The sequence below is a fragment of the Diabrotica undecimpunctata genome, chromosome 7 (genome assembly GCF_040954645.1).
Source record: "Diabrotica undecimpunctata isolate CICGRU chromosome 7, icDiaUnde3, whole genome shotgun sequence".
In the NCBI taxonomy this organism is placed as follows: domain Eukaryota; kingdom Metazoa; phylum Arthropoda; class Insecta; order Coleoptera; family Chrysomelidae; genus Diabrotica; species Diabrotica undecimpunctata.
In genome coordinates, this window is record NC_092809.1 from 9,739,415 (window position 1) to 9,765,408 (window position 25,994).

Here is a 25,994-nt window from a genome sequence, read left to right on the forward strand (position 1 = left end):
GAAAGGAGTAGAAAGTTTTTTTGTTTACAAACAATATTTTTGTTAAAACTAAAGACTGTATTAAAAAATGAAAAATTATATTCATCAGTAAAATAAAGTTTATGTACAAGTATTTACAACAGTAATTAAAGATTTAATATTTATAATAAAGATTATGAGACAAAGTGTAAAAAGTATCACGTTTTTATCAACATTATGCAAACACTTTTTTGTCTATTTGCTGCCGTAATAAAACAATACTATTGTACAATTTAATAGCGGGGCCAACTTTAATTTGTAATATCGATACGATATCAGTTGGAGTAAGTGATAAAAAGGCTTCCCCATCGATTTTTTCTTTGCGCAGCACTTCGTGATCTATATTACAGTCAGGCAATTTCGTTACGAAATTAATCACCTCCTTGCTAGTCCAAAACCGAGGGTCGAAATCAACTTTTGTGTACCTCTGCAAAAATTCCGAGTGTTTTGGCCACGATTCTTTTTCTGCTGGTAAAATACTGGAATCTTCGATGAGGCTGAGAGCTTTCCATTTTTGTTCCAAGTTTGTCTGGTTAGGCTCCGTTTTGATCTCGGTCTTAATTTTTTTGCACGGTTTCTTTTCAGGGGGCTCATCGTCCTCTTCTTCTATGGATTCCGTTTTGGGTTCCGGTCGACAATTCTTTGGAGGTCTACCTATCCGAGGCTTACTAAAATAAAAATAAAACAGGTTTATAGTACATATTAAAATAAAAGCTATATTATATTTTTATTAACTTAAAAGGAAACTGGGCCTGCGCAGCGCAAGCGGTAGGATGCTTGCCTCGCATGCCGGTGGTCCGGAGTTCGAATCCTACCGCCGGCAAGAACAACTAGACATTTTTAAAAAATGTCTATAGGCCCCAGGTCGACTCAGCCTGAATAAAATGAGTACCTTGGGTAAAACCAGGGGTAATAATAGGCGGTTGAAGCGTAGCACTGGCCATGTTACCTTCCCTGTATACCGTAGGCCCTAGATATAGCAGACTATCCTGCTATACTCCCAAAGCCGCGAGCGGTATAAAACGGGAGACTATTTATTAAAAGGAAACTAAAATATTGTAACGAATCATTTTACAAACAGGTACCGAAGAATTTCAAAACTTTCAAGTCACACTGTGGTGAAGTTGTAGGATGACCCCACTCCAAAAACGTACATCTTTAGTATGTTGAGCTGGGTATACAGTGCCCGATGGCTAATCTTAATACTTTCAGCATGTTAAGCTGAAGTTACTCTATTGCTCTTCTGTACGCTTTCAGTTAAGTTGAATGTTATCCCTTTGTTACTATAGATGGCGGTACTGAGCGGTTTGTAATTAATAAAATCCGTAAATTTATTTGGCTCCGTCTGTGTCGATCACTCCCAAAGATTTGGGAGTGAAAGCCAAAAAAGAAATTAAAATCACTTGCCTAATTGAATTAAAAAGTAATAATGACAAAAAACTGGTTATGCAAAATAAATATCAATTAAAGAATTGTAAAGGGGGGAGAATATACATTAATCATGATATGATCAAACAAGAAAAAAAAAAGATAACAATAGACGGAATAATTTGGAAATAGAACACCAATAAACGAGAGCTAATAAAAATATAAACAAATTTGCTTAACAAATACAAGATATTAAAAACTAAACTACAATTCCAACAATTAGAGGTGCACGTCATAGATTTAATGGCATCATAACACAATGGTAAAAACTTTATGGCAAACATATGCAACAAATTTTTCCTGATATCCTAAGTTTTTGTACTACTGTGAAGTTTCGCAGAAAAGCGTTCTTGCCAAATTAAAACATATATGTATTTACTACATTAGCTACCGGCTACACTGTTTCTCTTTGTCTTTAAGAGTGTGAAACAAAGATAACTCTCCGTAAAGTTATGTAAGATTTGTGTTTATAGATGGTTTATTAAGGATGAAAGGCTTAAGAAGAAACATTCGAAACTTGAGTGAACCCGCACAAGACGCAGTTGCTAAATGGGAAGTAATAAAAAGAGCTGTTGAAATGACAAACAAGACACTTCTGTTACAGGAGCGCGTAAAGAAGAAAGAATGGATGATGGATGAAATCCTTGATATGTTGGAAGAAAGAAGACAACACAAATGCAAAAATCAAGTGAAGTATCAAGAAACAAGTCACAATATAAAAACAAAGATAAAGGAAGCAAAGGAACGCTGGCCGAAGGAGAAATCCGTTGAAATCGAAGAGTACGACAGAAGATATGACTACCACAACATGCACAAAAAGATCAAAGAATTAACAACTAAAAAGAAACCAATAATCCCCACCCGACACTAATAGACGCAGACGGTAACCTTATATCAGACGACTTGAAGCTCATTGACACATGGAAAGATTACGTAGAACGACTTTTTAACGATAAACGCAGAGCGACAGTGGACCAAGGTGACGACATGACTGGACCCGAAATACTAAGGTCTGAGGTGGAAAAAGCCATTTCATCGCTAAAAAACGACAAAACACCAGGTCCCGACAACATACAGGGCGAGATCATAAAACTCCTATGCGAAACGGATGACCACTTCCTCGATTTTCTGACAGGCCTTTTTAACACCTTTTACGACAAAGGGGAGATTCCGGAGGAATGGCTTCGATCGACCTTTGTAGCCATACCTAAAACACCAAGTGCAAAACACTGTGATCAACACCGCTTAATAAGCTTGATAAATCACATTACCAAAGTTTTCACCAAAATCATACACAATAGAATATATAACAAATGCGAAGCAAATATATCGGAGTCACAGTTCGGATTCCGAAGCGCATTGGGCACAAGAGAGGCGATCTTCAGTCTGAAGTTTTAATTCAAAGATGCAGAGACATGCACAAGGACGTCCACTTGTGCTTCATCGACTTCTCCAAGGCGTTTGACAACGTCAAACATGATAAACTCATGGAAATGCTCAGGAAGATGCATATTGATGGCAAGGATCTGCGCATAATAACCAGTCTCTATTGGAACCAAAGTGCTGAGATAAAGATGGGCAACTTACACAGTGGGAAGATAGATATTAAAAAGGGTGTACGACAGGACGTCGTACACAGGGTGTAAACGGAGAGGTAATCGATAATATTAGATACGCTGACGACACAGTTATTATCGCAAATGACTGCAACGAGCTTCAAAGACTCATGCAAAGCATACACACAGCAAGTCAAGAATATGGTTTAGAACTCAATACAACCAAAACTAAATGCATGCTCATCAGCAGAACACAACAACCTCCGATGCAATTGACATTAAACAACCGAAAAATAGAACAAGTGGAGACATACACATACCTTGGAACCACAGTCAACACAAAATGGGACCAGTCAACAGAAAAAAGATCACGAATTGAAAAAGCGCGAAACGCGTTCAACAATATGAAAAAGTGGTTCACAAGCAAAATCTCAATGGAACTAAAATTAAGACTGGTCAAGTGTTATGTTTTCCCGGTCTTGTTCTATGGAGCAGAGGCATGGACCACAACGGAAGCCAGCCTGAAGAAACTAGAATCCTTTGAGCTGTGGATATATCGCCGTATTCTTCGGATATCCTGGACAGACCACATCACTAACGTGGAAGTAATGCAGAGAATAGGCAAAAGCAAAGAAATAATCTTCACCGTAAAGAAACGGAAGCTTGAGTACTTCGGACATGTCATGAGGCATACTAAGTACCGGCTGCTACAGTTAATAGTCCAAGGAAGAATCGACAGTAGGAGGGGACCGGGAAGAAGACGAAACTCATGGATGCATAACCTGCGACAATGGTTCGGACTAACATCGACCGAACTGTTCAGAGGTGCCGTAAACAAAGTCCAAATAGCCTTGTTAATAGCCAACGTCCGAAACGGATAGGGCAAAGGAAGAAGAAGAAGAAGAAGATGGTTTATAGTTGTGAAGTTGGTTAAAATATAAACTGTCTACATAACAAATTCTGTTATTTTCGTTTCTCGATTTGATTTTAATTCAAATTGTTGGATATTTTAATTGAATTGTAATAAAACAGAAATGCCGTTGCATTTGACCAGACATTGCAAGCAATTAATTGCAAATTTAATATTTTGAGAGTGAAAAGCAAAACGGTGGTCCATTATTATTTAAATATATTTAGAAAGTATTTTAGAACAGATAATACAATTATGTATAATAAAAATACTGCTTTAAAGACTTGCATCAGCTTTGAATCTTAGAATTTATACTGTCAGCAGAGTTTCTCAACTGGCAACTCGGAACTTGGAATGTGAGAGGCACTTTCGGAAAAGTACGAAATAATAAATAGATATAAATTACATGTGTTAGTGCTCCAAGGGATAAAAAGATAATAATCGAATATTTCAATGCAAAGATTGGAAAGGAAGAAATGTATAAGCCAGTAATAAGCAGTTTTAGCTACTATTACAATATTCCTATCTACGCTTATAGATTTACTAAATCGAGCATATGATTTAGTAAATCGAAAAGCAAATTAATTAAAAAAACACAAGAAGAAAAAATAAATATATGGGCAAGGAAAATATTGAGAAGATATTAGAAGTTGTAAAAGCATCAACATTAAGATGGTTGAAACATTTAGAAAGAATGAAAGAACACCAAAAATGTTAATAAATACAGAGATGGATGACAAAAGAAGGGTAGGTCGACCAAGAAAGAGATGGTTGGATGAAGTACTCAACAAATTTTCAATAGGAAGCGATCACAGATTAATCCGAGCGAAGATACTTACTATTAAATGTCAAATTGGAAAGAATAACATGACTTCTCCATATTTCATAAACCACTTCGAAAATAGTTCTCAAAATACAAATTATTTTAAATAAGTGATGGATTCGACCGTTACTACTATTAATTCTCTCCATAGTCATATTAAATTCACAATAGAAACAGAACAGAATCAATCCATAAATTTTCTAGATTTAAAAATTATCAGACTTAAAAACAAATATCTAAGTATTTCATAAACCTACCCATACTGACACGACTATACACAATTCATCATCCCATTCCACACAACATAAACTGGCAGCCTATCATAGTATATTACATAGATTAACAGAAATTCCGATGTCAAAATACAACTTTGAGACAGAATTAAATATCATTAAGAAAATAACAGTAAACAATTGATACAACGAACAAACAATTAATAAAATTTTAAATCAAAAACTACACAAGAAAGCCCTGAAATTAATATTTGCATCACCAGAGAGAAAACCCAATACCTTCTGGTCGATTACATATACAGGCAAAATATCAACAAAAATAGCCAAACACATAAAAAAGAAAGGAATAACACCAGCTTTCAGAACAAACAACAACCTAGGCAAATATATTAAAAACAACAAGAGCCAAAAAAAGCACTTAAACAGTGGTGTATACAAACTTAAATAAAAACTTACATCGGTCAGACTGGTAGAAATTTTAATAAACGAATAGAAGAACATAAAGGGGCTTTCAATAATAGAAAAACAGATTCTACATACCCACTTCACCTTCTAGATCATAATTATTCTTTTAATGACGAATTTAAAATTCTTCAAATTCAAAATAATGGCCTTAAGCTATCTTTGTTAGAATCTATGGAAATTAACAAATTAAAAAACACAGATATCATTCTGAATAACCACCTTGAGACAAACAGTTCTCGCCTCCTCAACCTATTACATTAAAGACTATAAAGTGTAAACCCATGCCAAAAATAGATCACTTAAGAAAGGCACTCTGCCGAAACAGCTGTAGTGATAAGTAGTTATAATAAATTTTGTGGAAATTTTTTAGGAAAGTTGGATAGAATCTCACGAGACGTACAAGAAAAATCTCTCAAACCATCGAAAATGAAAAAAGGATGACGGAGGAGAGGCGAAATTTCAAAGATCAGGGCATAATATCAATTAGAAGAATATACAAAGGGATCAAAAATCAAATAGAATAACTAGCATAATTTTAGTTATATTGAATAGAATAGCCAATTGTCCCGTTGATATTTAATATAGATACTGAATATATCTTCGCACAAGCGCTGAAAGAAAAAGAGGAAGTCAGATTAGTCAACGGAGTGCACCTAAATAACATTAGACATGCTCATAATGCAGTAGTTTTGCAGTCAGTTTAGAGGGTTTACAAATAACAATGACACGCATTTCAGCTTTAGTTAAACAACAGGTAATGAACAGGAAAATAGCTATACATACCTTGGTATCAACATAAACAGCGAATGGGACCACTGCATCAATACAACAACACGTAGGGAAGGCAAGATCAGCATTCATAAATATGAAATCTATCTTCGGGAATCATGATTTACCACTCAGAATCAAAATCTCTGTCATGTATTTTCTACCTTATTATACGAAGTAAAGACGTAAACGATTCATAAAGCTTCTTTAAAAAATCTAGAAGCCGTCTAAATCTGGTGTTATAAGCGCATCTTAAAAATTTGATGGGTGGGTTGGGTGACTCATATTGAGGTCGAAGGAATAAGAAGAAATACAATCAAAGAGACATTTAATTAGAATAGTTGATCCATTTTATGAGACATGAGTCTAGATATGACATAATGCAACTCGTTCTTCAGAGCAAGGTGTATAGAAAAACAGAACCAAGAAGAAATGGCTTGAAAAACTGAGAAAATGGTTTAACATGTCTACAGTGGGAGTACTCCAAATAGCTTCTATCAAAGTTAAGATAACTATATGAGACACTCTGTATATGCAGATAATTTTAAAGTGTATCTCAGCTCTAATAAACGCGTTTATAACCCAAAGAGAAAACCCTATAAAATCACATAGTATTGCTATAATCTTCCGTGTCGAATAACGTAAATAACCACGAATAAAGTGGTAAATGATATAACTGTTATAAATACTTACATTTTACATTCCTTAGGTTCTCTAGAAACAGGTACCACTGCCGCTGGACTTCTATCAGGACTGAGCAATCTATCGGGCAGAATTTTTTCAATATCTAAATTCCCCTCCGAGTACGGACAATGGTTTTGAGTAGAATGTGTTGCAAATTTTGGACCTTTTATGTGGCCTTGTCCTCTACATCCTACTGTTGGACACTCCAAAAAATCGTAGACGTCGTCAGGTGCTGCAAACATGAAGTACAGTTAATAAGAGATAAACATCATTAACCATGTAATACTCACTTAGAGGAGGTTCGATCGGATGTCCAGTTTTCTGGCACCATCCCACCGGGTGTATATCGGGGCTGTCGTCGTCTACCCAATAGCTATACCTGTCGATCCACCCGTCGAAATGGATTCGAATTTGATGTTCTTTGACGTCCTCCACCGTAGCTACCCTTATCAATTGAGGAACCCGCCGGTCCACGCATTCGAGTCGCATGCCTCTCTTAAACCCGCAAGCAGGTCGTTGTTTGAAAGCTCGAACTGGCGCCGCCACTGCTTTCCTTTCTTTGAGATACACTTCCCATGAGAAGGATTCTGGATTTGGATAATCTGAAATAACGTTTTTTTTTTCAATGATCCAGTAACATTATATTTAAAATGTTTCAATTGAAAGGGGATTGTAGCTTCCGCAGTTTTATTTATAAAATTAATTTACAATAAGAAAACAAAACATAAAAACGCAACACTATTGTAGCATTTTCTACTTTTCCCAAAGTAGGTCACAAAAATCGATATGGTTAATATATTATCATAATTCTGGCTTTACAGCCCTTATCCATCGACTTTCTCCGCCAAGCACGTATTCCCATATTTCTCATGTCTTCATCAATGTTATCAAGGAACCTTGTTCTGGGTCTTTCTCTTCTTCTCTGACCAATGGGTCTACCAAGGAGCGTTTTTCTAGCTGTGTCATTTTGTTCCATCCGCATACATGCCCTATCCACCTCAGACGTCCTATATTAATATGTTTTACGATATCAGGTTCCTGATATATTCTATAAAGTTGTAAGTTGTATCCTTCACACTCCATTGTCATTCACTAATCCATAGATTCGCCTTGGTACTTTTCTTTCGAAACATCCTAACATGTTTTCATTAGTTTTTGTTAGAGTTCAGCTCCCTGAACCATTTAGGACTGGGCGTATTATCGTTTTGTAGAGTTTTATTTTTGTATTTCTCGATATAATTGTGGATTTAAGGAGGAGATTGAGCCCAAAATAGCATCTGTTGCTATCCTGCGTTTTATCTCTGCGGTAGTGTTATTTTCAGTGTTACAAGTTACAGTTGTTATTACAGTGTTACAGTTTTCTATAACAAGTGATCGTAGGATTTGTGGTTGCGTGCTTATTTTCATATACATCGGAAAACACATACGCCTCTCGTATAGTGTTTTCTGTTCTCCCAACAATATTAATATAATCAGCATATGCCAGGATTTGCACTGATTTATTATATATTGAACCAGTGGTTGTAATTTGTGACATACGTATTACTGTTTCCAGAGCCAGATTAAACAGTATACAGGAGAGAGAGTCTCCCAGGCGCAGCACGTTATTTGTTTTAAAAGGTTCAGACAGTTCTCCCTGAATTCGTCTTCTACATCCAACTTTTTCAAGAGTTAGTTTTGTTAAATTTACCAGCTGATTTGGTACTCCTAGCTCTTTCATTGCTTTGAACATTTCTCTTCTATTCATAGAGTCGTAGGCAGCGGCGGCCGGCCAGGTGAAGTAGGTAAAGGTGAGGTTCACCAAAAAAATATAATTAAATTGAGACAAATAAATAAAAAATGAAAACAACAATATTATATCTAAATTCTGAAATCAATTATTTATTCTCTTTTAATTAATCTAAAAATTAAAAAAGACAACTAGCTTTATTAGCGGTACGTACTTGACGGTCAAGTCCTGACCTGTGTCACTAGCCGTGTATAATACGATTCAGGAAGAGGTGAATATAATTTTTGAAATTCAAAATCCATCTGCATCAGCGTTCACGGTTGCCATGGCAACGTGACGTCAGCCTATCCTTAGTGATAGCTGAGAAAACTAGTGCGTGCAGTTCCGCTTGAAAATATATTATTCGTCTTCACCCACTGTTGGATGTGTATTTGGTATTCCTATTTTTCGGAAATTTCTCTAAGCGACAATATTTTGAAATTTAGTCCATTATATAGATATTTTTATATAGTATAGTGTATAGTATAGTATTTATTAGTTTAGTTTAGTCACAATATTAATTTTATTTGTTTAGTGCACTTTATTAATACATTTCTCTGTGGTTTGTTTCGGATTTCGGATATAAAGTGTTCTCGTGGATTTCGTTTGGACAAAAATAATTTTAGAGAGACATAAATCCAATTAATGATTTCTTCTTCTTCTTCCTATGCCGTCTCCATTAACGGAGGTTGGCGACCACATTTCTAAAAATGTCTCTGTCTTTTGCAACGTGGAATAAATCATCTACAGTCATGTTTGTCCAGTCTCAAATAATTCGCAGCCATGATTTCCTCTTTCTACCTATTCCCTTTTTGCCATCGACTCTACCCTGCATGATGACCTGCAGAAGACTATATTAAATGGTGGCTAAATTAATGACTTGGTGTGTAATATATAAGAGACTCCATTTAGGCATTGGAAAAATGAAGATAAAAGGGATGTTCTTTTACATTGTTGACCAACCAGTATTTTAAACATCTGCGTCTGATCCAGAGTGGTCGGCTGCAATCAGCATCTGACTTAGAGTGGGCGGCTGAATCGAAACTCACCAACCCGTCTTAGCAGGCGTGGTGTTTTAATCGCCAAAAAAACCTCAATGAAATGTCGAGGTTCAGAACTAAAACACCCCAGGCAAGCAGAACGATTCGTATCTAGTATAAGTGCCCTAAAAAACTGTTTTCAAGTTATTAGGGCCCTAAAATCTATACATTTTTTTTAACGAATTTTTAATGAGATTTGGGCGCGAAGTAGGTACCAAAACTCCTTTTGGCTCCGGCAAGCTTTCCTCATCTTCACTACCTTTTTAGGCTGCGAGCCGCCGCTGGTCGTAGGCTGCTTTGTAGTTTATAAATATGTGATGAGTATCAATACCATATTCCAGTGTTTTTTCCAAAATTTGTTTCAGGGTTGTAATCTGATTAATTGTCGATTTACCATCTCTAAAAGCAGCCTTTTTTTAGAATTTAGAAGATATTCCTTTTGAAGACATTCAAAGATATCTCCTTTTTGTGTATGATGTAAAGTATTCTGTGTTCTTATTTCTTTTATAAACAGCTGTAATGCCATTATGGTATCATGGCCAGCTGCTTTAAATAGTTCAGCTGGGAGATTATCTACTCCTTACCTAATGGTTAATACATTATTGCGTTTTAAAATAGTGGACTAGATAGACAGCTTCAATTGTTTGTTAACTTTAGCCGAAAGTTGCTTTTTTCAAAGGGGAGAACTATTTACTCTCTCTTTCTAATCCAGTTCTCACTGTTCTGATTACAGAGAATTTAAAAATATTAGCAGAATTTTTAAATAAAATTTGACGAAATGCAGCGTTTTACTTCGTACTATGCATTAGAAGAACACTTGATGACCCTGAGATTGTTTATCGGTTTAGGAAAATTGGCGAACAAGAGACTTAGTTAGTGGTAAGCAGAGGAAGGCTTTGCCTATTAAAGATAAAGTGAGTGTTATAAGAGCATTTGAAAGTGGTCGAAAAATTGCTGATTTATGTCTGCAATTTGGACTTATTAATTCGAATGTCGGCTCAATCCTAAAAAACAAAGATAAAATTTTAAATTTTAATGAGGAGGAAGAAAATGTTAAAAAGATTAGGAAGTGCAGTCGTGGTGATGTAGCTCTACTCAAATGGTTTAAACAGTGTCGCAGTTCTGATATTCCTGTGTCCGGGCCACTTTTAAAGGAGAAAGCTAGAGTTCGGAAAACTGTTTGGTGAAGATTTCACATGCTCTAACGGCTGGCTAGATCGGTTTAAAGCCCGGCACTCAATTTCCTGAAAATTGTTGGAGAGGCGAAATGTGTGGACGAGAACGAAACAGGTGATTGGCTACAAAACACATGGCCACACCTAAGGCAACCATACAAGGATGAAGATACCTTCAATGGCGATGAAACTGATGTCTTTTACAAATTAACGCCAGACAAAACTTTAAATTTCTAAAATTAAAAGTGTGTCGGTGGAAAGCTTTCAAAAGAAAGAGTCACGGCTTTTGTTTGTGCAAACATGACAGGTACAGAGAAAAGAAAGTTTTTGGTTATTGGGAAAAGTTTACATCCTAGATGTTTCAAAAACATAAAAACACGCCAACAAAAAAGCGTGGATGACTTCTGCTATTTTTGAATAAGAATTGAGAAAGTGGGACAAGGAACTCTCTTCAAAAAAAAAATAAAAATTCTTCTCTTAATTGACAACTGTGCATCCCAAGCTTAATTTGACCAATATCAACCTAGTTTTCTTACCAGCCAACTGCACCCTATGGGGTGTCTTGTCTGAGTGTCTTGCAGCCTATGGACCAAGGAGTATAAGAAGTTTAAAGTGCCACTATCGGAAACAGCTTTTGAAAAGGATGATTTTTTGTATGGACAATGGGGGAACCCTTGAACATTACCATCCTGGATGCAGTTCAGTTTTTAGACAATGCGTGGAGTGCGGTTACGTCAGTGACAATTTGTAAGTGCTTTCGTCAAGCTAAATTGACTGTAGTTTCTCCCAATGTTCAGGATGTTGACGAGGATGACGAAATGCCTGTGTAGGAGTGGATACAAAAATTTAGTGGAAACCAGAGAGAGTCTGGAACTGATCTTGACTCCTACATTTCAGTAGACGATCAGGTAGAAACATTTCAAGTTTTAAGTGATAAAGAAATTGTGGAACAAGTGCAAAATGTGAAAATGGATGTTGATGAAGATAATGAAGAAGAATACGTTGATTGTCCTACAATCAAAGAAGCAATGAGTGCTGCTGAGACCATATCCAGGTTTTACCAGTTCAGGGAGGCATCCACAACTACCAAAGAAGCAGCTCAGATTATTAAGGACACTACAGAAAAACTTTATTTTTCGGAAAGGATTGTGCAGAAGAAAATAACTGACTTTTTTCAGCATTAGAGAACTTTTTCATAAAAAATATGTTTCACATACATTATATGTTTTATTTATTAATTATTTTATCCTAAATGCGGCTGTAATAATAAATAATGCTGTAATAAAATTTTGCCTCATTAAAGTTTGATTTTTTTCTACCTCTTTTATAACGTTACTCTGATATAGCGTCATTTTTTTTACTGGACCCTTCAATGACACTATAACCAAGTTGAACTGTATACATATTTTAAAATAGCAATTTAATCCAATTGGATTATTATAAAATGACACCAGAGTAGCCACAAACACAAGATCATGAGAATAAAAAAAATGCCAGACTACAGATTTGCCATACCAACAATTTAAGCTGTTAACTTCTACGATGCAGAAAAATTCATCGTGAAGATTACAAGTATGATACTTTGATTAGCAGCTGGTTTTATACCAATACCATATCAAACAATTTTTTTTTTAAATGCATTGTATATTGTTCCTCAGCAATACTTAGTTATGATAAACGATCAATAAAGTTTAGTAACTCTGCAGCATTAACATATTGTGCAACCCCACGTGCATCATGTTTTAGCAGCATGTTTTTACTAGGGGCCGTGCGTACTATTTTGGCATAAAGTATCATGGTGTTTGGGGATAAATGTGTTAATACCATGAACATGGAAAATAAATAAATTTATAAAATAAATGTCAGTCGTCATCATAATTTTGTTATTATAAATATACAAATTTGTGTTAAAAATCAATAGATGTATAAAAAAATTAGTTTACCATTTGGAGGAGTAAGATTATGTCCATACTGATCGCACCAGCCTACCGGATGAATGTAAGGTGAAGTGGGATCAGCCCAATAGTCATAAATGTCGTCCCAACTATCGAAATGCACCAATATCCTGTTGTCCATCATATCTCTTACAGTCGCAACACAAACAAGTGAAGTATTTTTTCGATCTACAGCCTCTAGTTTCATACCAACTCTAAATCCATTAGGACATATTGCCTGAAAATCAAAAAGAAATTGATAATTAATGTTTATTACAATATAAATCAGTGTTGTACTCTCTTAAAGACAATTTAACTTTTTGCATTCATTTTTTAGAGTTAAATTTGAGGTCTTTTTAGTTACTACTTATTGGTTGAGATATAAAAACCATATAAAAAGGAACTAACCAGATCTTTAAGTTACTAAAAATAACAAATACAGGATTGGTAGGTTAGGTTAGGTTGGTTTAAACCAAGTTTAAACTTTGGTGTAAACCTTGTTGTTGATGTTATCCTAATAAAGAAAACTACAGCTCAACAAACTTCTTCTTCTTCTAATGGCGCTACAACCCTTTGTCAGTCTTGGCCTGCTTAACAATGTTCTTCCATTCTGCCCTGTCGGATACTTTCCTTCGCCACTGCCTGATGTTCATGGTTTTAAGATCCCTCTCTACGTCGTCTATCCATCTTTTACGAGGCCTTCCTCTTGTTCTGTTTCCTTGGAGCTTCCATCTCTGGACTACTTTTACAGCCCGATTATCTGGAATTCCTTCTAGGTGACCAAGCCAGTTTAGTCTTTGTGACTTTACAAATCTGACAATATCTGCGCTCTGCATTAGTTCATCCAGCTCGTGGTTCATTTTAATTCTCCACGAACCATCGCTGCATTGGGTTGGTCCAAATATCTTCCTTAGTATTTTGCGCTCAAATATTCTCAGTTGATTTTCATCGGTGGTTGAGAGGGTCCACGTTTCACATCCATATGTGGCCACTGGTCTAATTACTGTTTTGTAGATTCTCAGCTTAGACTCACGATTCAGTAACTTACTTTTCATTAAGTCTTTGTATGCATAAAAGCACTTATTACCGCTAAGAATCCGTGCTTGTATTTCTTGACTGATGTTGTTGTTGTCATTTATTATTGAGCCTAGGTAGGGAAAAGTGGAGGCATATTTGTAGGTATAGTTGTCTACCTTCAGATTCTCATGTTCATTCGATTTTGTGCACTCCATATATTTTGTTTTGCTTACAGCTCAACAAACTACAAATACAAATTTGATGATTAAATTTTTAAATTAATATATTTTAAATTATTCTAATAATTAAAACAACTGTAATTTTAAAGTAGTAATATGTATTTAAATTTTTCTTCATTTTGTTATCTCAACAAAAATATAATAATTCAAGGCCGGTCCTGATGGAGATCCCTTTTCAATATCTCTATTGTATTTTATTATTATTCAACAAGGTGGTTCCCCCATAACATCGTTCACTGTGAGTGATGGTGCGGCGATCAGGTGGCTCAGGGGATTCCCAAGTTGATCTTCTGTGATTCCATTATAGTTTTGACTTGGCAGTTTGGCACTTAGTACTTATTTTAGTTATTCTATTATTTTTATAAACGCCTGTGTAGTGATTATTAAATTGGAAAAAAGAAAAAAGTCAGGTTTAAGTGGACGAAGACGTGACTTACTATGGAATTCCTTTGAAAGTATTAAACTTAGCAGCAGAAAAGGTGAAACAGCAAAGTGTAAACAATGTGGAGAAAAAAAACTTTAGAGAGTCAAGTATTAGGAATGAAGAATTACTTAATCAAATGTTCTTCTGGAAATAATGATAATGATGAGGACATTGAAGGTAAGAAAAAATGCTTAAATTGCATTGTCTTTTCATACTTTCTTCCTATACTATTTAAAAATTAACATGCCAAATTAATAATTTTTTGTAATAGTATTTTGTATTCGCGAATCTATTAAATAAGTTTTTATAAAAGTATAAGGAACTAGAAGCATTTCATGCCTTATTTTTTGTTTCTTTTAGCCCTATTAAAAACTTCTTTGTTTCTTAAAAAATATATTTCTTGTTTTCAGATACTCAAGAAACTGTGACTTCCGATAGGGCTTCTTCTTTCTTCTCTTCTGCATCCTTTGTTTCAACGGAGCGAAACAATAGTGCAGGCACTGAAGACAGAGATGCAATGATGTTGAGACCAAGTACTTCTTCTAATCCCCAATCATCTCAACTAGTAGTTCAAAATCGAAAAAGACGCAAAACTGAAAGTTCTGTGGAATCCTTTCTTATCAAAACAAGTACAAACCAAAAGGAGGCTCTAAACAGGAAACACCTAGTCGAAGAGATATAAGCGGACATTTGCTTGACAATATTTATGATGAGGAAATGCAAAAATTTCGCGATATTATACAAAATGAAGTTGTTTGCTTAGGTTTTGATGGTTGGTCGAATGTCCATAACGATCCCATAGATACAGTTACCACAAAGTCTGGTGAAGTTTATTTATTATAGCATTAAGTAGTAGCAGTAGTTACAGATAATGGTGCTAACATAAAGAAAACGCATTTCCTACTAGAGAAGCGGCTAGATCTTGATATTATTACATACAGCTGCTCTGCGCATATTTTAAACCTTCTGGCTAACGACTGCCAATCATCCAATACCCATATTACTAAACTAAGTAGTTTTAGAACAGGTCAATAGATTTAAGTACCTGGGATGTTGGATCGATAGCAGCCTAAATCCTGATCTAGAAATAAGATCGAGAATAGAACAGGCCAGAATATCTTTCGAAAAAATAAAAAAACTGCTTTGTGATTCTCGAATAAAACTCGAAATTCGACTACGTTTATCAAAATGCTACGTTTGGTCGACTCTTCTATATGCAGTTGAAACGTGGACCCTAAAAACATCAACCGTAAATAAATTGGAGGCCTTTGAAATGTGGACCTACCGGAGAATGCTCAAAATTTCATGGACATCGCATACCTCAAACGAAGAAGTGCTGCATAGAATAGGCAAGGAAAGAGAACTTTTTAACACAGTAAAAGTTAGAAAAACATCATACCTAGGCCACATACTGAGAAATAATAAGTACCAATATGCCCAACTTATAGTGAAAGGAAAAATCGAGGGAAAGAGGGGCCTAGGAAGGAAAAGACTATCGTGGCTCAGAAACATCCGACAATGGACAGGGCTAAATTTTGAACAACTAATAAGAACAGCTGAAGATAGAGAAGATTTTAAAATTGTAGTAGCCAACCTCCATTGAGGAGAGGGCACTTTAAGAAGAAGAAGAAGTAGTTAGTATTGTTAAATACTTTCGTAATAATCATTTTGGCAAATGCATGTTACCGCAAATCTGGAAATTTAAAATTTGTTGTACCCATTGAAGTTCTATGGAATACAATGTGCGATTGTCTGGAATCTTATATTAAAGCTTGGCCAATTGGCTTGGTGATTCTGTATGTGTATGGAAGGAGCTTGAAAACAAGTTCAGAAATATTGGCAATGTGGAGTGTATCAGAAAATTCGAAAGTCGGTATGAAATAGCAATGACAGAAGCACATTTTTTGTCATATCTGCTTGACCTAAGGGAAAAATCTCCTAACTTGATTTAACACAGGAAGAGACCTCAAAAACACTGGACTTCGCAAAAGAAAAGTAGCGTCTTCAGCTGGTGTTGAAAGAATGTTTTCTTCCTTTGGGCTAGTGCAGTCGAAACTTAGAAACAGGTTGGGTACAGAAAAAGCCTCCAAATTGGTTTTTTTATTTAAAGTATTTAATACATCTGCTTAAAATGAAGATAAATTATATTTTTGTGTTTTCAATCTTAATTATTTTGAATATGTTTACGTTTAATGTTTTTTTTTGTTATATTAATTTTTTTATGTAAATAAAAATAAAAGTTGTCTTATTCATTGTTCAATTCAAGTTTAGACTTATAATACCTTGTATAAAATAAACCTGGTTTAAACCAAACAAACCTGATTTAAACAAAAAAACCTGTTTTTTTTTGTTTTTTTAAAAAACCTTGGTTTTTGCCAACCCTGCAAATAACTATATTTTTATCTGCATTAAAATTCACAGTACAACATCTAGACAAGAAGATGTATGGGTAGCCATGTAGCCCTGGAAAAACAGTGGCCTTATTATCTATAGACAATGTTATTAAGATGATATTATAAATATAATTAATAATTAAAAACTCACCTGACCAGCTCTATTGGCAAAGAGATGCTTTGGTGCAGAAGTACTTTTTGTGTGTTTTAAATACTGCACCCAGTTGAAATTTTCAATGGTATATCCTGAAGGTGGTTGAAGTACATGGCCATATTTTTCACACCAGCCCATTGGGAAAATATCCATGCTGTCAGCATTACACCAGAAGTCATAATTTTCGGGGTAACCATCAAAGTGTAACCTAATTCTATAACCAACAACTTCAACAACAGTAAGGACACAGAAATAGGAAGGATGTTGTGGATCTACTCCTTCGAGTTTCATGCCAGGTCTAAAACCATTACGGGCATAAGGGAAGGGATCTTTAAATAGTTTTACAGGAGCAGGTTTGGCTTTGACATGTTCCAGATATTTGGACCACGAAAATCCCTTTTTCTTACATGCCCATGGGTATGACATAGATTTATCTTGAGAAGAGTTATCAATAGAATCCTCATCGCTATCTTCATCTTTTCCTAATTTTATAGTATCTGCCTCTACCTTAGGTTTTTTCTTTTTCTTTTTAATAAATTTGTCATTTTTATCTTTTTTGGTGCTTTTATTTTGGAAGACATCTTGACAATCAAAACTGCAAAATTTAGGATTGATAAACTCAGAAGATAAACCATAACAACCACATTCCAAACACCTCATTTCTTCTTGAAACTCCCCTTTTATTTTTTCTTTTGCTTTGACTATTCGTTTTTCAATAAGATCTTTGTATTCATTTTCGGTGATGTATTCAACTAAATCGAATTCATTTATTATAAATTTAATTTCAGTTCCAGGCAATGTGCCTATGCCATCATCCCAATGAAGAACTTTTTGAAGATCGCAATCTTCAACTTTCATAACTGGTGGTTTTTCTTTTATCAATTCTATTTCAACTTCGCTTGTTAAGTTTTTCTTTGATTCTTCTAATAAAGGGCATTTATTATTATTAAGAGGTGATTTTTCCAGATTTTGTTTTTCAAAAGATGGTTTGGAAATTACTTCATTTCCATATGCATCAGTAGAAGTTACTTCCATTTCATCATATTCCTTAATGCATGTTAGTGTTGATTTACGTCTTCTTTCTTTTTCAGGTTTTGGTGGGGCAGGTATTGTTATTATAATATTATCCATTTCACTTCGGTTTGGTTTTGAAATAAGAACTTCTTTATTTTCTGAAACTGAAGCCAGATTATTATTGCTAATAACTAAACTGTTAGGTTTCTCACTTTTACGATCTAAACAATTATAGTTTTTTTTAAGGATTGATACACCATATTTAGAAAATTTAGGTGCATCTTTAGAAGCATTTCTATTGTGTACTGCAGCTGAATTTTTTAGTTCTTTTTGGGAACTAGTAGAATCTTCAGTGATACTAAGTTCATATGTTTTGTTACTGAGATCATTTTTCTCTGGACTGTCCAAGTCAATTACTTCATCACAAATCAACTTCTCATCACTATTACTATCTAAGTCAATGCTATTTTCATTTGATAAACTATCACACATAACTATATTTGCAGGTTCCACTCGTAATTGCCCATCATTTAATTTAAAATGGCTATACACTTTAGGCGTGGTAATAATTGGTTCAGAATTAGGTACAGGCATTGGTAATAGAGCGAGTTGTGGTTGAACACTGTTAGTTGTGGATGTTGCTAGTCTGTTTGTTGTTAGTTTTGGCATAGGTGCCAAAACAAATTTTTGTTGTTGATTTTGTGAGGGAATAAAAGTATTGAGTTGGGGTATATGAGGCAAGTTCAAGTTGTTATTATTCAATTGTATGGAACTTAAAGTTTTATTGTCGCTTAGTTTAGGATTTGGTTTTAACATAGTTAAAACACCAGCAATTTTTGTGGTTCCAGACACCGAAACAGGTACCAAAGGTACCATATTTCCTTGTGGTTTATGGATAACTAAAGGATTGGGTCGTCCAGTGGTAAAAATTACATTTTGAGTTGGAGCAATAGGAATTGATGTAGTAGAAACAGAATGATGTTTATTAATATTAGAACCTATTGGTGTTAACTGAAATTGTGGAATATTATTTACAATAACATTGCCAGTGGTTTTATTAACTGAAGCAAAAGGAGTTTTTGAACTATTTTGGATATATACAAAAGGTACAACTTGTGTTTTCATTGTAACAGAAGGATTAGAGGTGGGTACCAAGGTTGGTAGAGTTGTTGCTGGGTCAGATTTAGAAATTGTCACATCAGGAGATTTATTTTCTATAATGAGTTGACTGTTTGAATTTATGCTTAATTTGGAACTATCCAACTCTTCACATGTAATAGTTAACTCTGTAGATGTAAGTGAAGACATTTCTGCAAAAACCATAAATAATAAAGTTACTTTTTGAAAAATTTCACAATACATAATATAAATATTGAATCATATCTGAGTTACTATTCACATAATATCTTTATATAAGATGCACATGATTTGCGACAGAAAAATATTTCTTATGAATATGAAGTACGGGGAATTGCAATAAATATATAAAAGATCAGTTCAATACAGATATAAAAGTCCTTGTCTGACGGTTGTGAGTGTCTACTACACCTCAAAACTTTTATATTTCATAAAATAAAACTGACGGTAAAGATTGCAAGAAGTACAAAACTGTGACAATAAAACTAAAATATATTCATAAATACCTTTAGATAATATCCATTAACACCACACAATTGTAAAACTTTAATTTTGTTACGATCAAAAACTATTCATGAGATTTTCACAGAATATCTATATTAATATCTCTGCGCATGACTGTGAGAGAGGGGACTCGATTTCCCTAAAATTAAGTTTCGCGCGTTTACGTATTTCAAAATATTTTATTCTTTTAAAAGTAAAAAAGCCACATAAAAATTTTTTCTGTCTATTTTATACTCATCAGTACTTCACTATAATTCATAAACATTAAATTTCAATAAGAAACTAGAATTTTTCTTTGCGAATATCGTAGATTTGAAAGTGCCACCATTTAGGTATATTTAATCTACACCACTTACATCATAGGATGAATAATATAAATACTTCTGTTGTATTTTCCTAAAGTGTTAAAAGTGCCACCGTAATTCAATAAAAGTAATTGTCATTCTACAAACATATCAACGAAGCATATTATAAAATTAAGTCATACATAAATTCAATCATAAGAATTATGTGCATTTAGATAAATAGGAAATGGATGCCATTAGCAGTTTATGTATAATACCAAAGGTGTCAAAATATTTTAAAAATAACTCTTTAAAATGTTAAAAGCTGCAATACTACTACATTATAGTACCATTATCTATTCCAGTGTAATTGTGTAACGAATATAAAATAATATTTCAAAATAGTTAATTTTTTGTAAAATTCGTAAAGTAAAATATGGTCGAATAAATAATAATATGATTGTGCCTAAACCAAGATCTTCGATGACACCGCAAAATTAATTTTTCTTAGTTTATATTAAAAGTTCTGCTTTACGAGTTTTACACAATATGTACCTTATAATGCAAAATCAGCATATATTTTTTTTATATTTTAACCTTTTATAAATAATAAATATTCAGTAATGATAAATTGGAAGTTTAAAATCTTTCATAAAGCAAAACATATTTAATATTTTTTGTTACATCGTAAAAGTAATCTTCAGGTAATAGATATGAAACAAAGTTATGTGTGTATGTTGTACATAATCTGATAATTTACAATCATTTACAATAATAAATAAAAAATACCTGAACTGTTGTAGATAGGCTAGAGCGTTTGCGCAGCACTGAACAACGTTGCCAAGATGTCTAATAAGAACTTATTTATTATAATATTATATCCATGAAATACATTAATAATTAAATAAGATAATTCAAACATTTTACACTGATAAATATTAAGGTTCATAGATTCGATTTTTGACAAGGTTACTAAAATGACATTTGTCATCTTAATAAAGAAACGTATTTAACTATGAGAACAATTCGAAAGATAACATAATGTAAATAATTTAAAAACATATCTTCCTCTTAGTATTATTAAGCATGACGATAAGAAGTAATTATTTTTTCTAATCTACCTCATTCTTAACTATAGGCAACCAAACTTTCAATACAATTTTTAATTAATAGGCTCATTTACCTAATTGGATTTAAAAAGTTTATTAAGTTTGTCGACGTGACAGAATAGTTATCAACGTTCGTCAAAATCTTGCCTGTTTTATAGGTTTGTTTAGCTTGTTTTCTTGATTTCCTTGGTTAAAGTTTTTTTAGATACCTGTATCTCTTATTTATATGTTGTAGTATACAGTTCATTATCCCCTCAGCTGCTGACTAATACTCTTATATTAATTTCTTACTAGGTGTGGTTGTTGTTTCTTGTAGTTAATTTTATTATTTTTTTAATTGAGCAAGTACAAGTCACTTTTCTTTCGCTTGTAATTAGATTATAATTGAGTCATTAACTCAATGTATACGTTAATATTGAATATTTTTTCACCTTCTATATTACATAAATGTATTTTCGTATTTTTATCAATAAAGAATCTGTGTGTATTCTTTCTCCATAATTGATTTTATGTAAAGCTATTAAAAATGAGAAAATTATTATATATTAAATTCGTTCATAAAAGGGTTAAATAAAGGCTAAGAACCCAAAACGTTAGTGTTTACAGTAGAAAATCTGAACATATTTTTACCAAAGCTCCCGGTAATACTTTTTAGTTCAAGAGAATATATTTGGTTCTTGTAGAAGATTATAAATGTGTACTTAACATCTGCACTGCTTGTATATATTCGGTCATTAAAAACAGAATATGGCTGAAGATTTGCAGTTATAGACGAGTATGCTACTAGAATTCATTCAGATATTCGAGAAATATCTCTCTTGTATTCCAACAGATATATGGATAGGCTGTTTTTGAAATGTATCAATGAAAAATGCGCCAAACCAACCCTTGGTATAAATGGAAAAATGTACTCGTGGCAGTTTTTGAATTTATCTGATGAAGATAAATATACTTGTCATGTATTCAGTCGGACACCTGTGAACGGTAGAATTGTGGAATGAATGTCTTCTTCTTCCGGCGCTGTACACTCTATGCAGCATGTAGGCGTTGTCAACAACGACGTTTTTGATATTTGATTTAGTGTTTCAAATTCCAACATTGTACCATTTTATACCTTAAAAAAATAACTAGAACTATTAAATTAACTAAATATGATATAGGTATAGGTACCGTTAGTCTTCGACTGGTAGATTAACGGTGTCTGAAAAATTGGGAATCGCCTAGATCGCTTCAACGTTTTGATTTAAAATAAATCTTAATTATATGTACATATTTTAACTGTTATTGGATATAAAAAACTATAGTTTTTTTACATTAACAAAAATGATTTTAATTATAGAAATGTTTTTGTTTTATTTTCTACAAAATATTATCTTGCCTCAGTATCTAGGGATCAAGTAAAGACAGGATGGTACTTGTTCACATTATTTAGTGTATAGAAACAATTCGGGAATTATTATTATACTATGTAAAATGTATGAAGATATAATATTAAATTATCTTCACATTAGACTTTATCTCTATTCCTAATAATAATTAAAAAACAATAAAAATTAACATCCTGTACTTACTCCTTATGACTACTGCATTTCTGCAGTCTGTCAGCTGAAGTCGTACTGTAGCCAATTGGCTTACTGTCCATCTTCCATTTGTGTAACCTTTTGGCTAAGGTTTTAGTGGTAATGACTACTCATGTCGCCGGTACCGTCGGCTTTACGTCCCTCCGAATCAAGGTGGCGGCTCGTTAACAGTCAAATTATATCGTTTTGTATGTTTACGCTGGCGCGGAGTGGCTGCTACATTTGAAGTTATACTGGAATGTTAACCTGTAATTTATATACATTGAATTTAAATCTCGTGGTCTTTGGATTTGGATCTTTCCCGTAGATAAAGAATCTACGGGAATGGTATAGCTGTAGCAATAACAAATTGTTTCGGTCAGCAGTTTCGAAAATACGTATAGCCCTGATGATCGCCAACCTTCGGAACGAAGATGGCACTTGAAGAAGAAGGTCTTTGGATCTCTTTGCTATTTCGTTCATTTCTTTTGTAGTTACCTAATTTTTTTCCAATAGCTACTTTCCGTAAAATATAACTCTTTTCATGTTTCATTGTATTTTATTTATAAATAAATATCTAAATGAATCACTAATATCTAGCTTGTTACTATCAATCATCTAGACAATGAAATAAAGTTGTTTACTATACATCCATATGGGTGTAAATTCACCTTTAAAATTAACGTTTTTTTGGAGAAGCAGATTTCTGTTATTACATTGTCTTTTTACCTACATATTAGGTCAAAACATAGCAACTTCTTCTTGTAGTGCCTATCCATTTCGGATGTTGGCGACTGTCATAGCAATCTGTATTTTGCAAACTGCTGCTCTGCTTGCAAACATAGCAAAGGGATCTGTAATATAATTACAGGTCATATTTTTCGATTTCAAGCACACATCTGTTCCCACTAATTTAATGAATTAATAATTTTTGTACATTCAATTGGGTGGATACAAGCAAAAAATTGAGTTCTATTGTCCACCCATTTGGGTAGACATTCACATTATTCTGAATATGTGGAAACAATCCTGGCACTTAACCTGTTAATATACATTCAGGATATATCTTCGATAAGACTCTACAACATTCATACAACGGTACAAAAATAAATGGCGTCTCAATTTACAATCTACGATATGCACATAATGTGAAGATATCACTAAAAGAAAAAATTATGCATATAAACTTATGCAACAAAGAAGAACATGGGATAAGGAGCAAATGTACAAAGATCTTAGGAAGGAGGAAAAGCGCATACATCGAAGGAAAAAGCGGACCTTCGAAAACCAGATTATGCAAGAGCTTCAATCATTAAAGGGGCAAAATGAAACTAGAAAGTTCTATAATATCCTAAATAAGACAAGAAAAGAATTTAAACCACGGCTGACGATGTGTAGAGACAAAAATGGACATATAGTCAGTACCGCTGACGCAGTACAAAGCAGATGGGTTGAGCACTTCAAAGAACTACTTGGTACCGAAGTGGAAAATGATGCGTCACCCCAAAAACCAAGAAATAACACTCACGTAGAACCTCCCTCAATATTTGAAGTGAAAGACGCAATCACACGACTCAAAAATAGCAAGTCCCCAGGAGTGGATTGTATCCCCGCAGAGCTCATCAAACATGGAGGTAACAGCATTATGCACCAAATTCACAACATAATAGTCAAAGTCTGGGAAGAAGAACAAATGCCAGAGGAATGGTGCACTGGAATCATATGCCCACTGCACAAAAGGGAGATTTGTTGGAATGTAAAAATTATAGGGGTATAACTCTTCTGAATACAATGTACAAAATATTCTCCAACACCCTGTACAGCCGTTTAAGTACGTACGTGGAAGAAATCCTTGGTGAGTATCAAAGCGGTTTTAGGCCAGGTAGGTCAACAATTGACCAGATTTTTGTGCTACGTCAAATCTTAGAAAAAACCAATGAATTTAATATTGACACGTTCCATCTCTTTGTGGACTTTAAGTCAGCGTATGATAGCGACCTAAGAGGTAAATTATACGAAGCCATGAATTCCCCATAAATTAATAAGGCTCGTAAAAACAACTATGAGTAAAGTGATCTGGAGAGTGCAAATACAAGGCGATATGTCACAAGCGTTTGAAACATATGCAGGGTTACGGCAGGGAGACGCGCTGGCGTGCCTTCTCTTTAATATAGCGTTAGAAAAGACTATAAGAGATGCCGAGTTACACAATAGGGGAACAATCTTTAATAAATCAACGCAGATTATGGCTTACGCTGACGATCTGGATTTGATCGCACGTACTACACGAGGACTTAAAGAGATGACTTCCACCTTCTTGACAGCCGCACAAAATATGGGCCTTAAAATAAACGAGGAAAAAACCAAAATGTTAGCATCTATTCCAAATAACAGAGATAGAGCCAGAAACGCCGAAGAAAACTTCAGTACAGACCAATATAATTTTGAGGTAGTAAATAAGTTTACATATTTGGGTTCTCTCATAACAAACGATAATGACACATCTGAAGAAGTAAAACGGAGGGTACTGCTAGCAAACAAATGTTATTTTGGACTAAGCAAGCAGCTTAGAACAGAGAAGAACAGCTTAGAAAAAAACAGAAATTTAAGCCAGAAAACCAAACTAATAATATATAGAACACTCATCCTACCAGTGCTGACATATGGGTCAGAAACATGGACCATCTCCAAAACAGACGCAAATCTTCTGCTCGTCTTCGAAAGGAAGATACTAAGAAGAATAATGGGCGCATTCTGTGAGAATGGTATTTGGAGAAGGCGATATAATTTCGAATTGTACGAGAAGTATAAAAAAACAGTAAATGGTAGAGATGTAATATCCTTCATAAAAATAGGTAGGCTTAGATGGGCTGGACATGTGTCAAGAGCAAATGAAAATTACCCACCCAGACGAACTCTATTATCGGTCCCAGTGGGAAATAGGAGTAGAGGCAGACCACGACTGAGATGGATGGTCAAGGCTCAACTAGAGCTGTAGCACCACTGATGATGATGATATGCACATAATGCTGCAATTATTGCTGACAACCTGGAAGCTTTTTCACAACTGCGAAAACCAGTTAATTCAGTTAATTATAATAATATACGGCCAACACATAAAAATTGTGAACAACTTTAAATACCTGGGTTCCTGACTAACATCAGACTTAGATCAATTCTGATTTAGATGTTGGATTTCGAATAGAACAGGCAAGATAATCATTCAACAAAATAGGAGATCTATTGCGTAACAAGCGCCGTTTATGTTTCGTTCACTGCTATGTTTTGCTTAGTTCCTTTATGTGGATGTGAAACTTAGACCAAAGAGCAAAGCTTTTTAACTTAATTCTTTTTCTTT

General features: G+C 34.2%; 1 protein-coding gene across 2 annotated transcripts; it reads right to left on the bottom strand.

The window, feature by feature from the left end:
* Positions 1–60: 60 nt before the first annotated feature.
* On the bottom strand, positions 61–20,915 carry l(3)mbt (lethal (3) malignant brain tumor). Of its 2 annotated transcripts, none has more exons than XM_072536687.1 (6): positions 20,758–20,915; positions 17,027–19,353; positions 12,812–13,040; positions 7,176–7,487; positions 6,895–7,117; positions 61–686 (listed from the first exon to the last, which is right to left on the bottom strand). In XM_072536687.1, exons 2-6 carry the CDS (start codon positions 19,349–19,351, stop codon positions 194–196), a joined length of 3,582 nt encoding a protein of 1,193 aa, XP_072392788.1. In that variant the 5' UTR covers positions 19,352–19,353; positions 20,758–20,915; the 3' UTR covers positions 61–193. The 2 variants fall into 2 exon arrangements, with proteins under 2 accessions (XP_072392788.1, XP_072392787.1); XM_072536686.1 differs by lacking the exon at positions 20,758–20,915 and adding an exon at positions 19,687–20,017.
* Between the last annotated feature and the right edge of the window lie 5,079 nt (positions 20,916–25,994).